This window comes from Crocuta crocuta, unplaced genomic scaffold (assembly GCF_008692635.1).
Source record: "Crocuta crocuta isolate KB4526 unplaced genomic scaffold, BGI_CrCroc_1.0 scaffold133, whole genome shotgun sequence".
NCBI classification, from domain to species: Eukaryota; Metazoa; Chordata; class Mammalia; order Carnivora; family Hyaenidae; genus Crocuta; species Crocuta crocuta.
This window is the reverse complement of record NW_027529438.1, coordinates 2,466,930-2,483,578: the sequence shown is the minus strand read 5'-3', so window position 1 is coordinate 2,483,578 and position 16,649 is coordinate 2,466,930. Positions and strand designations below refer to the sequence as shown.

Genomic DNA, 16,649 nt, shown 5'->3' with positions numbered 1-16,649 from the left:
TACTCACTCCAACCCACTTTCAGAATGTGAAATAGCTAGTATTCAAAAGAGCGTGGTATCCTTTGAAATAGCAAAAATAGAGAAAAGCCAACAAAAATAGCCAGTGTTTGCCTGAAGGAAATGGTAACAAGCTTCACCTTCAATATTCTCAGAAAGTACGTGAATACATGGGCTACAAATGTGGAAAACGAAGAGTGTGTAGAGGAGGGAGGGAAATAAAAGGAGGAAATACAAGATTAAACAATGTAATCTTCTCCTGAAACATTTCAGGATTTTTATTCATCCTTAACAAGTTCTTTTAAAATTAACTCAACATCATCCTTTCGGTCAGCCTCATACATAGGTTAGCTTGATTCTCCTCATCACTAAATTAGGTAAGTCGTTACTTAGTCAAATCTATTAAAGATAAGAAAAATAATCTAGCGAGACTTATAATAATGAAAGACGGAATTGAAAGTTTAAAACTACTAAGAAATACCATGGCCTGTCAATCATCTGTGCACAAGCCATGGTAGGATATAAATGTGTGCTTTGAAGATAAGTACAATCCACTAACATGGGTAGCAAAACAGGGAGGGAAGACGGAGTTGCTAAAAAATCAAATTATTTTGCAAAATATGGGGTCCTTTGGGACGCCACCTCGGAAAGCCTCCACGTGCCATCAAATTATTTTTCCTAAAGATAATTTGGTATTTTGAAGGTAATCGCCATTCCCTACACAGGCAGATGGCATCATAGGGTAATTAACCACTGTAGGCTCGACAAAATTTTCCCATTTTAGTGTACAGCTCTCCCGAACTGAGTTAAGAGAAATTGCACTGGACAGCATCTGTTTTAATTTACATGAGTGGAGTTCCAAATTTTGGAATTTTCTACTCACCAGGGACTGAAAATAATTTGAAAATTGAAACATTGGGCCTACATACTAGATGCATACATACATTGATTAAATACTCCATTGTCAGGTCGTTGACTTAAAATAGAGTTCGGTAACTTAGTGGGGGGAATGAGTTAGGTATAAGGAAAGAATCAGTATGGATTATGTTCAGATTGATTTTGTGTACACATATTTATGGTTCTATCTTTGGTTAGTGATCTCCAGCCAGCATGAAGATACTCTAAAGGGAAGACTGATATTTTAAATAATGTATTTGCTTAAAAATCAAATAATGGCTGCCTCATAAAATTCTTATCACCTTTTACCACCTAAGGTCAGAGAAGGAGAGGTAATTCTGCATGCGTCAGAATGAACACAACAAATGGGACTGATGGATCTCACTTGATATTGATCTTTCTTCATCCACCTTCTTTTTCAGACCAGTCTGGGTAGAGATCCATTACCTAAACCAAATGGGCCCACATTCTAGGTATCATATAGTTATCTTACGTTTCTTTGCCATAAGCAGAATTTTTCTGTGATTATGATTCGCTTTGATGACAACATACTCAATGGGGCAGGAAGAAGAAAATGGGAGAGGCAGGCATTCAGACACTAGATAAACATCCAAAATACGGAGCACAAAAAGAGTGAGCAAACACTCACAAAAATTCCTGGGATTTTTCCCTGTTTGGGTATCTTTGAACGAAGCCGCTATGGGAAGCTAAGTAGATTGCCGGAAAATGCAGGGTTATTATGGAGGCAATAACTCACTGGACGATCCTCACAGCCCAACTAAATCACTACTTGATTAATTCCTGATAAAACTCAGAGCGCACAAAGCGAGGCAGTGAATCCTTTTCCATCAGGGCGTAGATTCTTTTCTGGGCCACATCGAAGCTGCTTGGCGATGGTTCCACCAGGTTCTTCATTGTGATGTCCTTTGTGAAGTGGTCAATATTCACCTGCGGGCCAGCGAACAGGGTCACGAGTCAGCCCAGGTGGCATAGTTGGATGGCGGTGGGTGGCGGCGGGGAGGGATGAGGAATTAGTCACCAATAAAAGACATGAGGGGAAGAGGGTCATAAAAAGTGAGAAGAAACATCATTTCTGTTTTATGGGCAGTGGGGTAAAGCAAGAGATACTACAAACAAATGCACGAGTCAGAGTAAGATCCAAACACGCTAGGAAGTGTGTCAGAATTCCAGCAGCAGCTAATACGCACTTACCACTTTTAATCCTCACAAGAACCCTAAGAATATATATATAAAGCTTAAGTGGCTTTCTCAAGGGCACAGAGCTAAGACGTGTATATGGATCAGAGATTTAGAATTTGAATCCTGGTGTCCTCCTGTCTAATCCCTCAGCCTTCCTTCGCCTGCATGTGCTTTCACGCCTGATGGAGAGAGGGAAGAGGAGAAAGAAATTCCGACCCGGATCTTTTTCATGGATCTGGAAGAGCAAGGAAATTCGGTCTTTCCCGAAACAAACCAGGCAAGAGTGGCTTTGAGAGACTGATGATAAGAATAGCAGCTGATGTTTACTGAGCTCTTTGTCTGCACAGGCTCCTTGCCGGGAACGCTAGTTTTATGGGCTCTGTGCCAATGCACCCATTTCAGCTCACAGCTCTGAGGGGGCCGCCGACATCTCCGCCTTGCAACCGAGGAACAAATGTGAGGGATTTGCTCAAGGTCATAAGTGGTAGAGAGAAGATTACAAAGCCTAGCAGTGTAGCTTTTAACCAGTAGACTGCAGCGTTGGAAGGCGTGGTGGCTTTATGTCCTGAACGCAGGGCCATCACACTGCACACATCCTGGGGGGGGACCATTCATATTAGGTCCAGGTAGATGGTCCCCTGGAGTTGTGCAGTGCACAGCCCTGCACAGGCATGCCCGAGTGTGATTTGAGAGGAATCGCCATTCATCATCTCAATGCTTTCAGGACTCTTAAGCTATCTGAATATTGGAAAATGTTCTAGATCTCTCCTGGGCTGCTAGAGGTCCTCAGCACTGAGGAAACCTCTCAGAGGTTATGGCCGTGGCTGCATGTGGAGTCCGGGACGGAAGCCTGGGTGGAGAGCGCCCACGATGGGCGGGACAGGGAGCGTGAGCTGTGCTCCAAGCTCCAAGATAAAGGGAGTTGACATTGGGGTAAGACTTTCCATGGTGGGAGGGGCTGGAGTGCTTTCTGCAGGCGGAAGTGACACAGAGCAGCCTCAGTGCTGAGGTCCAGGACCTGCCTCTGCGTGTCAGGACTCCAGGCCGGAGTCAAGTTACATGCCCACGAATGCTCCAGAGGGACAGGATGGAGGCGAGGCTGTGATGTGTACTTCTCTGTTCCCAGTCTTTCTCTTTTTTTAAATTAAAAAAATGTTTATTTACTTATTTTGTGTGTGTGTGAGAGAGAGAAAGAGAGATCAGGAAAAGGGCAGAGAGAGAGAGAGAGAGAGAGAGAATCCCAAGCAGGCTCTACACTGTCAGCATGTAGCCTGATGCAGGGCTCAAACCCACAAACCGTGAGATCATGACCTGAGCCAAAATCAAGAGTCCCGTGCTTTTTTTTTGTTTTTTATATGTTTATTTATTTTTTGAGAGAGAGTGTGAACAGGGAAGGGACAGAGAGAGGGAGACACAGAATCCGCAGCAGGCTCCAGGCTCTGACTGGTTAGCACGGAGCCCAAAACAAGGGCTCGAACTCCCAAACTGAGAGATCATAACCTGAGCGGAAGTCAGAGGCTTCACTGACTTGAGACACCCAGGCGCCCCTCCCTTTATTCTTCCTGCCACACTAAAGCAATGCTTTTTCCTCTGTTACACTGAATATATACTGAGCTAGGTAGGCAATCTTACACAGAATGGTTCAATTTCAAAAAAGTATAAGACTCTCTCCTAATCTTAATGTGTAAAAGAAGGGATGACTTTACTTCCCTTTAAGACACTGTATCCAGCAACTAATAGCCTTTATTGATTTATTACTTTTATGCGCATAGACACCCTCTAATGAATCATTTTGATACATACTCATGTGTTTGCTGAGCCAGGAAAATATTATTGCATTAATTAGGTATGGTCACATGACAATCTGCAATATACAAATCACGTACGTATTCCACTCTGTGCAGCCATTTATTTCTCTTTTTAAAATCTTACTTCCAATTCTTACCACTGTGTTCCTTACCACTCAGTCCCTGCTGTGAAAAGGCTGAGCTGAATATTCAGAGAAAGAAAATTTAAATTGCCGTTTGACTGGATAAGTGTGTTATGTGGGTCAATCTGCTACTCATCAGAACGAACAAGTAAACATTTTTAGGGAAGAATACAAGACTTGGAGAATTTTTAAAGTATTAATACCTGCAGTTTTAAACATACTCAAGGTAGGGGCGCCTGGGTGGCTCAGTCGGTTAAGCGTCCAAGTCATGATTTCAGCTCAGGTCATGATCTCACAGTTTGAGGGATGGAGCCCCGAGTCGGGCTCTGCGCTGACAGCACGAAGCCTGCTTGGGATTCTCTCTCTCCCTTTCTCTCTGCTCCTCCCCACCCCACCAAATAAATAAATAAACATTTAAACATACTCTAGATTCACACACATAGATGTTACAGTGAAGGGGACCGAGGATGGAGAACCTGTCCAAAGTCACACATGGAGGAAGCCCTGGAATTGGAAGGTCTGCCTCCGTTCACCTCACAAATGTTTGCTGAGCACTTGTCATGAGCCCGGAGCAGGGTCCCATCCTCCCTGACGCGTGGCCCAGACATCAGTGACAGCACTCACCCACCTCCCCATCAAGGCCTACCTCTTTCGGAGCCTCTGTTTGGATGAATTCTTCATAAATTTTCTTTGCCTTCTCCGCCATCTTGGCAGGGGACTTGATCTTCCTGTATTCCTCACAGGCCAGCCAGAACTCCAGGTTTTCCTCACTGAATTCAGACTTCAGGAAACTTTTGAAGCCGGCAAGCCCATCTAGCAACGGAAAAGTTTGGTTGGATGGACGAGTACACACGTACTACATACATACATGCATTTTGAGCAAGTTTATCTAAAATAGATGACAAATGTATTATAAATCTGCTTGCCTGTTTACTAACACTGTAGTAAAATAAAATATATATTTTAAAAAACCCTGCTGTATAGCCTGGATTTACTTACTGCATATTTCTGTCACTTTTGTAAGAACCTTACAAATATTAACTCTCTAACTCTAATTTACTCCCCTTATAAACCATGAGGCAGGTGCTAATCATGCCTATTTTACAAATGACATAAAACAGATCAAGGGGTGCCTGGGTGGCTCAGTCCGTTAAGCGTTCGTCTTCAGCTCAGGTCATGATCTCATGGTTTGTGAGTTCGAGCCCCACGTTGGGCTTCGTGCTGACAGTTCTGAGCCTGGAGTCTGCTTTGGATTCTGTGTCTCCCTCTCTCCCTGCCCTTCCCCCACTCATGCTCTGTCTCTCTCTCTCTCTCTCAAGAATAAATAAACATTTGAAAAAATTAAAAATAAAAGAGAGAGCAAGGAGCAGAGCCCGGATTCAAATCCAGGCAGTCTGTGTTTGGTGAGAGCATCTAGGAATGCTATGAATACTAACACCATTCTTATCAATCACCAAAAAGAAAAAGATACATTTGGAACTTGACTTCACAGTGTAATAGTGCTGTTGATTATTGTGTGTATTACATTCATTTTTTTTCCCTGCAGATGATTTGTGAGCAGATGTTAGGCTCCCGGTGCTCTGATCGGTCACTATGGTAAGTAAACTTGTCATGACTCCAGCCCTAATGGAGCGTATAGATTCTAGGGGAAGTCGGAAGAAAATGAAGAAACACAAAAAACATTTACACAAAAAAGGAAAACCGTATGAAAGATAGTAACAGAGTAACAGAAGAGTCTTAACTTTATTTTAAGTTTAGGGAAGGTCCCATGAGAAAGGGATGTTCTGTTTGAGACCTGAGGATGGGCGGGAAGGGATCGAATGAAGTTACCACGTGCTGAGGAGTTACTATCATATGTTGGGTTTTTTTTTTTTTCCATTGTATTTATTTTAGAGAGAGAGATAGAGAGCAAGCAAGGGTAGGGGCAGAAGGAAAGAGAGAGAGAGAGAATCCTAAGCAGCCTCTACCCTCAGCGCAGTGCCCGATGCAGGGCTTGATCTCATGACCCTGGCTGGGATCATGACCTGAGCTGAAATCAAGAGTCAACGATCAACCTACTGAGCCACCCATGTGCCCCTAATATGTCAGCTTTTAAAACATGTTAGCTTTCATATAATTACAACTATTGTGTGTTTAGTGTGCTGTTGCTCATATAGACTCCAGCTTATTTCAAAATATGTGTCCATCCATGTAGTATATACACATACATACATCTATTACAAATACGTGTATCTTAGAAGTTCTTAGGCCTGATTGCTGTGCTTCTTTTTCTTCCTTAACCTCCATTGGGGCTGATATGTGGAAGGCAAGGTAAAGATTTAGGAAGGCACTAGAGAGGAATATAGGAAAAATCACTCCGTATCTTTAATAGTTTCCTCAGTTATATACATATATATATATATAAACCAAAGGTCTAACAAATGCATATCTGTAGAGCAAATCCATGTCTACTTATTATTTAAGGAAAATCAATTTCTGAAGGGAGGAGAGAAGAATTCCAGCATTCCACAGACCGTCACAATGACAGGCCAGCTCTTGGTGTCTCAGCTGGCGTGCCACTTTCCTTCCAGGTACAGAAGGAAGGACTGTCACCAGTACCTTAGGGTCCGATTTTCCTCTAACTTGCTCTCCATCAGGAGACACTTGTCCACCATTAGTCCTTGGGAACCACATCCAAGTACTGAATTCATGTCTTTTTATCTAATTTCTGTCTATCCCGTTCCCCTCAACTATTCCTCCATTCTACTTCTTACTGACTGCCAGCTCTCATTCATGCATCCTCGCCGAATGCACCGATTTCATACAACACGCACGCAGCACATGGGACGATTAAACCAGGATATACAGTTGTCTTTTTTTCCCAATTTTCCTTTAATACGCTTTGATTGTCTGCATGCCCCTTACCATCCCCTGCAACCACATTCAATTCTAAAGAAACAGAATTGGTTAGTTGATAAGTAACTTGGATTAGAGTGACCAGCAATTTCTGGATCCAAACAAAACACTTTGCATTTGAAACCCCTCTTTTTTATAGTTCACCTAAGGTTTTTTTTTTTAATTTTACTTTTTTTTTTTTGAGAGAGAGAGAGAATGAGAGAGCATGAGCAGGGGAGGGGAAAAGAGAGAGGGAGAAAGAGAATCCCCAGCAGGCTCCATACTGTCAGCGCAGAGCCTGACATGGGGCTCGAACTCACGAACCGGGAGATCATGACATGAGCCCAAACCAAGAGTTGGATGCTTAACCGACTGAGACATCCAGGTGCCCCAGATTTTTCTCCTTTTTTCCTGATCGACATCTAAGATAGATCTGGGATCAATGGTAGGCATGATACACAATTTGCTCTAAAACCTTGCTGGCAGATTTACTGTAAAACCATTTGATAACACAGGCCTGGATAAAATCGGGTGTGTCTTCCCTCTCTTTCTTTCCATATTTAATACTATATTTGTAGCACCGTTTGTTATAAGTTCGTGCCACAAGAGTCAATATACATGCTGAAAGAAGAAATAAGACCTAGATCTCTCTCTCTTTCTCTGTCTGTCAGAGTTCAAATTTTCACTGTTTCTTAAACAAAAGGTATCAGGTAGCCTCTGTTGAAATGGAAAAATGCCCAGGACTTTGTAGCTGCTGGGAAATGAAAACAGGAGTGAAGTCTCATGAGCCCCCACACAAGACTAGGGAGGAAACTGTAACTTCACAGAAATAAGTCTGTGGCCAATTTATTCGCATCAGGCCCCTGTTCCTACAACCCATCAGTCTCTGTGAATCAGCCATTTCACATCTTTAGCAAAGGTACAGATCAAATCCCAGTCCACCCAAGCATTGTTATTTATGACCTGAGGACGCAGGCCAGGAGCCCAGAAGAGTATTAACATTTACCAGGCATCCGGGGGCTGGGCTTGGAAAATAACTTTCCAGTGAAGTCAGTCCATTTCCTGGGCGCTGGCGTTATTACTCGCATTGAAGTCTACAGTACGAATTTCAGGTCTTTTTATCAATGTACAGTCTTTGATCGGAGACTCGTAACATGGCTTTAAACTCACTCCGTTTGTCTGGGAGATTCTTAAAGCTGTTCTTTCTCTTACCTGGCTTTTGAGAATTTTCAGGATGGCCCCTTAGTAAGAGCCTCAAATCGCTCTCCAGAAATCTTCCCCTCCTTAGACTCTGGTTTTCTAGTGGGCCATTCCTCAGCTCTCTGTTCAATTCCCATAACCCCTGAAGATGTCCTCTTGGGTCAGAGCCAAAGAGCTTCCAGGAGAAACGTCTCTGGTCTGCAAGTAACACACACATCATCTCTGGCCCACACCACTGCCAGCGCGCTTCACACCCACCCTGTGGGGTCCCCAGCACACATCCCTGATGGACCCCTGCAGCCTTCCCTGCTGAGCCTGCACAGAGCTTCTGGATACCTCTCAACACACCTACCTCTTCAGGCAGCCATGACTAGGAAGCAGATGAAGCCTCCTGAACCCTGGTCTTTTGGGAAAAGTCTGGGTTGTGACCCACACTACATTCCCAGAGCTGGCCAGTAAGGAACAGTGTCACTTTTGACATCTAAGCAAAAGAATGGAGCAGCCCTACCAAAAAGTGAAACGAAGCCAGCTCTAAAACTGCTTTGAAAATAAAAGGAGTATAAGACGAATCCAGGTCAGTTGGGTATAAAGTAAAAATATTAAAGGTGAGGGGGGCTTGGGGGGCTCAGTCGGTTAACCATCCGACTTCAGCTCAGGTCGTGATCTCAGGTTTTATGGGTTCGAGGCCTGTGTTGGGCTCTGTGCTGACAGCTCAGAGCCTGGAGTTTGGAGCCTGCTTTGAATTTGTGTCTGTCTGTCTGTCTGTCTCTCTCTCTCTGTCTCTCAAAACTAAATAAACATTAAAAAAAATATTAGAGGAGAGATTAGAATAAATCTCTTCTCCTAGAGGAAAAATAGTGAAATGTCATGAGTGATAGCTGATAGGTTCCATTACATAGCTTCTTGGTTCTGAGCATGGGCTCTGGAGTCAAGGTCCCCTTGGGTGGATCCAGTGTCACCACATTACGACTCAGTAATGTTACTACTCAGTAACTCAGGCAAGTTACCCACCCTCTCTGAGCCTCAACTGCCTCATGAGTTAAAGGGATATTATAATCATGGAAACCGCCTGATAAGGTTGTTGTGAAGATTCAACAATTCTTGTAAAGCTCTTACATGGTGTCGAACCTAATGGGAGCTCAGTAAGTACTGACTTTCATCATTATTTTTCACGCCTACTTTAAAATGAATGTTCACCATCCTTCACAAGCCTGCTCCCATCTTGCTGCCCCCCCCCAACCCCCGGGAGGTACGCGTCCCTCTACTCGCTCTTGAGGATTCGTTCTCTTGTTGCCACCATTCACCGACACGCCTGTCATCTCCAGGGGGCTGCTAATTCTTTGAGTTCAAGGTGTAAGTTTCACGTACCTTTGCCTTCCTGCACGTCCACCTCCTAGCCTAAATCTGTGCCTCGCATTGAATAGACAGATGCTGAGCCAGATAAGACCCATTAAGGGAAGCCTTTCCTCCCACATCACAGAGCCGAAGAACAGAAAGTTAAGAGAAAAATAAATGTCCTACCACGGTAGTGTCATATTTCATAAGCAAGTTATCTAACCTCAGTTTCCCTTTCTGAAAAATAGAGATTGTTATTGTATTGAGGAGCTGAAATTATTGCACTTGTTAAATAAACCACTACATGCAAAGTGCTTTGGGCAGTGCCTTTCACATGGTGAACCGCACGTGTAGCCTATTGCTGGTATCATTATTGTTGCATGGAAGGAAATTTTGGCTGTCATTGAGTGAGATAGGGACATAGATGAGTCAAGAAAAGAAGGGAGAATATTGGAAACCAGTGAGAGAGAAGCAGAAGGAAAAGGCAAAGATACAGAGAGAGAGAGAGAGAGAGGAGAAAGGGATGGAGGGAAGGCTAGATCTGGGCTATTCCATTCCCCACAGATGAGTCTAAATTGCAAGGGTGTCTCAGGAAATATTCTGACCTTTTAGAGCTCCTGGGGAAAAAAAAAGAATTCACATATAAACTTTCCTGCTGCTACTAGATTGTGTTTCATTCTTCCTTGGTTCTTTCTCAAAAAAATTTTTTTGATGTTTATTATTTATTTTTGAGAGAGAGAGACAGACCATGAGTGGGGGTGGGGCAGAGAGAGGGGACACAGAATCTGAAGCAGGCTTCAGGCTCTGAGCTGTCAGCACAGAGCCCTACTCGGGGCTCGAACTCACGAGCTGTGAGATCATGACCTGAGCCAAAGTAGGGGACTTAACTGACTGAGCCACCCTGCGGCCCTTCCTTGGCTCTTAAAGACAGTCATGTGGAGGGATTTAATGTCACCATTTTTTAAAATTTTTTTATTTTAATTTTTTTTTTTTGAGGGGGGTGGGGAGGGGCAGAGAGAGAGGGTAGAGAGAATGAATCCCAAGCAGACTCTGCACTGTCAGCATGGGGCCCGATGTGGGGCTTGAATGCATGAATCATGAAATCATGACCTGAGCCTAAACGAAGAATCAGACGCTTAACTAACTGAGCCACCCAGGCACCCCTAATTTTACTGTCTTATTTAAACTTTCATGTGCAGTTCACATCTGTGTTTAATGAGCAGCACACTTGATATTTGTCCCATGGGCCTAATGAATACAGGTGATGTCACCTACAGAATTGAACACAAAACATGTAAGAAATTGACATACTGTGAAAACAGAGTCAAATATACTGGAGAACTAAACATGATCTCTTAAATGAGGAAAGGCAAGAGAATTCTTATTAGCTGGAAAAGACTGAATAGCACCTTAACTGTCTTATTTTTTTATTTTTAAAAATCTTTATTCTCAGCAAACTGAGGGCTACAGAGGGTGGGAGAGAGAGGAAGGGGGGTGATGTGCATGGAGGAGGGCACTTGTTGGGATGAGCACTGGGTGTTATATGGAAACCAACTTGACAATAAACTATGAAAGAAAAAGTATTTATTTTCGAGAGAGAGAGAGAGAAACAGAGTGCAAGTAGGGAAGGAACCGAGGGAGAGGGAGACACAGAATCCGAAGCAGGCTCCAGGCTCTGAGCTGTCAGCACAGAGCCCAACATGGGGCTCGAACTCATGAACCACAAGATATGACCTGAGCTGATGTTGGATGCTCAACTGACTAAGCTACCCAGGCACCCCTTAATTGTCTTCTTTTTAAGAGGTTAGGTACCAATTGATTTCATTTCCACTCAAGAAAAATGTGGGTTTAAGGAATACTCAGGAAGTATATCTATCAATTGTGAGACAATACCCTGCATTAGCAGAACGGAATGCCAAATGTTCTTGGTAAATCAGCGAAGATGCTACTCCTCGAGGTTCAGTGGTTTAATTTATCCAGTCAAACATGCAAGCAGAGATCATGGAGTTTCAAATGCAGAGATTTCTCAAATGTCTCTTTCTCAGTTACCTATTTTGCATCTTTCACAGCCAATGTTAGGTATTTCTGATTACAGGCCGTGAGTTTCAGCAGATTCAAATAAGAACATTTCATGAGAGCTGAGTTGCTAAATTTTGACTTAAAGTTATTCACGAGGCTCAGTAGCTGGTATTCGGGAGAATAGGTCAAATGTTTCTTCAGGTTGATGGCGTTCCATTAGTCCTCTAGGGAGAACGAGATAGCGAGAAGCGGAGAGCAGAGACAACATGGCAAGAGAGACACACCGAGCAAGAAGGGGAGTCAGAGAGGAAAGCAGGCGGAGAGGGGGGAATGGGAAAGTAAAGAGGAAGAGAGACACACAGAGAGTAAGAGCAGAGGAAACAACTTCGAGAGAGAGGCGGTCTTATTTACTAATGGCAGCCGCCCCCCTTAGGGCATGGCTTTCCATGCTTTCTGCGAGATCTCTATACTCATACCAGAACCTCTCTGTTTCACTTGAGCTAATTTGAATATAGAGAAATATCATTTCAAAGGAAGAATTTTGACCTGAATGGTTATCAAATGCTTTTCCATCTATCACTAGGATAAATTAATTTCCCAAGTCTTAAAAATGTTAATTACTGGGGCGCCTGGGTGGCTTCATTGGTTGAGCGTCTGACTCTTGGTTCCAGCTCTGGTCATGATCTCAGGATTGTGGGTTCGAGCTCTGAGACGGGCTGTGCACTAAGTGCGGAGCCTGCTCAAGATTCTTTCTTTCTCTCCTTCTGCCCTCCTACCCTGCTTTCTCTCCTTCTCTCTCTCTCTCTCTCTCCCTCTTATCCCCTCTCCTGCTCTCTCTCTCTGCCCCATTCCCCTGTTCTCTCTCTCTCTCAAATTAAAAAAACCGTAGAAGTGACAAAAACACATTTAAAGAAAAATGTTAATTACTTAGGAGGATAATTACATAGAACTTAAGACTATATATACACACACGTATACACAGATACATACTGTATAACACATCTACATGCATATGTAATTTTTAGATATATATGATTAAATGAAATGTGAATATTGCATAGATATGTTTACACAAACACACTGATGGGAATGTAAATTCTCCCCACTGAGAAGTGGCAGATACTACTGTGAGCGTGTCAGCCCTTAAGCTCACACCATGATGACCATCTGTTTGCACACTGAAAGACTTCAGACCCTCAACAAATGCTAAGATGTTAACATTAACTGCCTCTGGTTTAACGTCTATCTCTATCTTCCTTATACCAATAGCTCCCTGCCCCTAAAAGCCTGAAATATATGAACATGTGCCCCTAGGGATTAGTGGGACTGAAAAGGATTGGATATAGGCACACAAATTTATATCCTGCTTCTAAATGGTTTTGCAAACATGAAAATAGGTCTGCTAATTCTCAGGTTTCTTGACAGTAGCAATAAACACCTGTACCCAGGGTACTTAGCATTCATAATGTAGCAATATATCATCTGTCAAGCTGTAATTGGCCCCAAACCCATTGTGGAAGATGATAAATAAGTCAACTGATAAACATAAATATTCTTCTCTTAATCAACCTTGTGGGATTTCTGGATCCAAGAAGCAAAATGAACTAATTCATTCACCTGTTAAGTCAACAAACATTTACTGAACACTTTGTATGCGACAGGGCCTGGGATTCTGTTTGGCACAAGAAATAAAATGAGAATCAAAGTGGATAAGATGAAGAAAGTTACAAAGTCAAGGTTTGGGTGGTCTTCCTCCAAATATAAGATAATGATTATTCTTTATCAGGTAAGCAGAAGCTTACCCTACCCAAAACAAGACAGACATTTTTTAAGTTTCTTTATTTATTTTGAGAGAGAGGGAGAGCCTGTGCCAGTGGGGAAGGAGCAGAGAGAGAAGGAGAGAGAGATTCCCAAGCAGGACCCCACTGTCAGTGCAGAGCCTGATGCGGGGCTCGAATCCATAAACCGTGAGATCATGACCTGAGCCAAAATCAAGAGTCAGAAGCTTAACCGACTGAGCTACCGGGTGCCCCATAAACATTTTTTCATACACAATTTGACATATGTTCTTTGTTATCTACGCTGTGCCTATTATTAATGATGCTCCTGTGAGAGCTATTTTTTAAATCTTTATTTTTGCAAAGTATCTAACAGTTTCATATACGATTCTTGGGGTAAAGATGGAGAAATACAGGTTGGATCCCTTAAGTTGAGTCATATCCTCAAAATGAGCTATTCCACAAATATTTATTCTCCCCAAATTGTGCACTTCTTATTGGGAAATTATTCAGATCAAAAGGCTAAGTCCTTGATGTCACCGAGTTCATAACGTATCATAGGAGGGAGACAGCTGAGAAAAAGTACCTGGTAGGTAGTATTGAGCAGCAAAACAGCTGTGCAGACAGGTGCTCTGGGAGCTCAGAGGGAGGATAAATCACTCTGGATGGCCAAGGAAGACTAGGCATTTAGTATTCAGATTTGCTTTCATGGAAGAGTAAGAATGTCAACAGACAGAGATGGGAATGCAAAGTATTCCAACCACAGGGATAACATGTAGAAATCCCATGTGGAGGGAGGAAGACATCAGTATGACTGCAAAGCAGCCAGATTGTTTTCGTGGGAGAATCTTAAACTTGATACCGTAGGCCTTGGGAATCAGTAAGGATTTGGATTAGGGGAGAGGGAAGCAGCGCTCAGGTGTATTGGTATTAGCTTGGAAACGGGTTCTCGCTGGGACCTCTGTCATGTCTTGAATGAAGATATAAAAGGCAAGCCCCAGAAGAGCAAACCAAGGCTAGGGGAGATAACAGCCCGTGTCGGGCCCCAGGAGGAGTTAAGAGCAGCTTGGACTAGGACATAGTATCCAATCTGTGGTCCCTAATCCACTGTCCTTCAAGCTGCTATACCCAGTCCTTATCAAGCCATGATGAGGCTCAGCAGGAAAAGGCAGTATCTGTCTTTTACTGATGAAAATATTGAGAAACACACAGGTCAAGCCACTTGCTCTGGCTCATACAAGTAAGCAGGATAGATGGGAAAACAATGAGCGACCATGAGTCCTCGGGACCCTTTATTTTCAGGTTCTCTTAAGTACGGGAGACCTTTGTCTTCTCATGAGCTGGATAACCACACTCTCTGGGCTCCTTCCCTTGTTGAGCCACCTTGAAAAATTGAAGAGGGCACCTGGGTGGCTCAGTCGGTTGGGCTTGGGTCATGATCTTGTGGTTCGTGAGTTTGAGCCCCACATTGGGCTCTGTGCTCATAGGCTTGGACGGAGACTGGAGCCTACTTTGGATTCTGTGTCTCCCTCTCTCTCCCCCTCCCCTGCTCATTCTCTCTCTCAAAAATAAATAAAATAAAATTAGAAAAAGAAAATTTGAAGAAGTGTCAAAATTGGAGAAGGACACCGGCCTTCCCCTGACCTTTCATAAAAGACAATTCCAACTTACAGTTGTTCTGCAGGATCTTGTCCAGGGAATCACGCCACTGCAGAGCCTCATCCAGCGGGGGTCTACATCAAGAATTTAAAAAAAAGAAAAGTTGACCACTATGAGAAGGGTACTAACCACATCCCTGACCATGTCTTGGATCTGCTTTGCTTAGAAGAGCTACAACCAATGACCCATCCTCAGGACGAGAGACTGTGAATTATTTTCTTTCTAACGACTGGGTTTGGTGGGCTGTGTTTGCTGTCCCACATCTATATCATGTACTTTCATCTCTGTTTGAATGATTTGTTTAGGTCTGTCTCTTTTTGGAAGTAAAGTCCACTCATCATGAAGCTGTGTCTTGATATTCTTGTATAGCCTATGACAGTCCCTCGAATTGTGGCCCTTTCCCCCCAAATGCAACAGAATGAATTCCAGGGGCCCCCTTATAAGGATTGAGCTCATGTCCTCTGCCTCCCCGATGCTCCACTTTCACCACACAATCTAATCAGCAAAGGGTATTTGATTCCACATCCACATCCTGCTGCCATCATTAAGGCTGGAAGATGGAAGCTGTAACGCTGCCTCACATTGGAAATGTGAACAGAGCAAGTCTACGTTTTTAAAAATCTGGGTGCATTTTTCCTGCCCTGTTAGGACAGGATGGCGATTTTTGAAAGATTTTCTCCGTCTGAGAAGAAAAGTGGTATGCATTGTGAATAAGAATGTTGTACATACATGCTCTAGATGCTGACTCAAAAGGAGAAGGGAAGAGGCAGCATATAATTTCCCCTTAGGCTGTTTTTATTTTAACATTTATATATGCGGAAATCCTGCAGGTATTCCATTATAACCACTAATTCCCCTGGCCCCACAGGACCGTGTTAGTCAGGCTGGAGTCTGGGAAAAATGGCTGACTGTGCTCTCCCGGGCCCCACCTGCCCTAGCTCCTGCATTATGATGTGAGTCCTCCCTCATCAACTCAGAAGAGAGTAACAAGGCATTTGCTAGAATAGCAAGGCCAGTGAAGGTATTTTTCCTAAACTGGAACTTTCTTAGCTCTTCACTATGTTTATCTACTGTTCAGAGAGTCCAAGACCATTCCTGGCCCCCCCCTTTTTAATATTATCTTGGGGTTTCAAGTATGAAGATTAGCAGCTGAGCTCGATAAGACAATTGTTAATTCCACTTTGCATTTTGCTGCCCAGGCTTTGCTATAGATTCACTGTGTTGGGAGTCCAATATGGCAGTAGATATTTTGGCTAAAGTGCTGTAAGTACTTCCTTCACTTTTTTAAAAAAAAATTATTTATTCATTTCAAGAGAGACAGAAAGAGCAAGTAGGGGAAGTTCAGAGAGAGAGGGAGAAGGAGAGAATCCCAAGCCGGTTCTGCACCATCAGCACAGAGCTCGATGTGGGGCTCGAACTCACAAATTGCAAGACCACAACCTAAGCCAAAACCAAGAAAGAGTCAGACGCTTAACTGAGCCCCCCACGTACCCCTCCTTCACTTCTTTATTTTTCATCCTGGAATATGGGCAGTTTGGGGGCATTAATTATTTGATTTTCCATAAAGTTTTGTGTTTTTACTATTTGAAGATTAAACAGGACAAAAATAAGAAGAACAAAACCGGTGAAATGATCAGAAGTGGTTTCTTTTTGCCTGTCTAAGAACACGGGTGTCAGAGATCAAGAACTCCACACTAATCGCTCTGAAATTTATTTTTAAGATGTGAACAGCCTTCCCTCCCCCCCCCCCCCCCTTGCCT

General features: G+C 43.2%; 1 protein-coding gene across 1 annotated transcript in view; it reads right to left on the bottom strand.

Moving 5' to 3' along the window:
• Window positions 1–236: 236 nt before the first annotated feature.
• The window catches only part of RGS5 (regulator of G protein signaling 5), a 46,435-nt gene continuing 30,022 nt past the window's right edge, over window positions 237–16,649 (bottom strand). The window contains exons 3-5 of the mRNA XM_077760045.1: window positions 14,902–14,963; window positions 4,671–4,837; window positions 237–1,842 (exon numbers count right to left, since the gene is read on the bottom strand). Of these exons, the coding sequence (XP_077616171.1) occupies window positions 1,681–1,842; window positions 4,671–4,837; window positions 14,902–14,963 (391 nt within the window). The 3' untranslated portion in view covers window positions 237–1,680. The remainder of the gene's footprint in view (window positions 1,843–4,670; window positions 4,838–14,901; window positions 14,964–16,649) is intronic.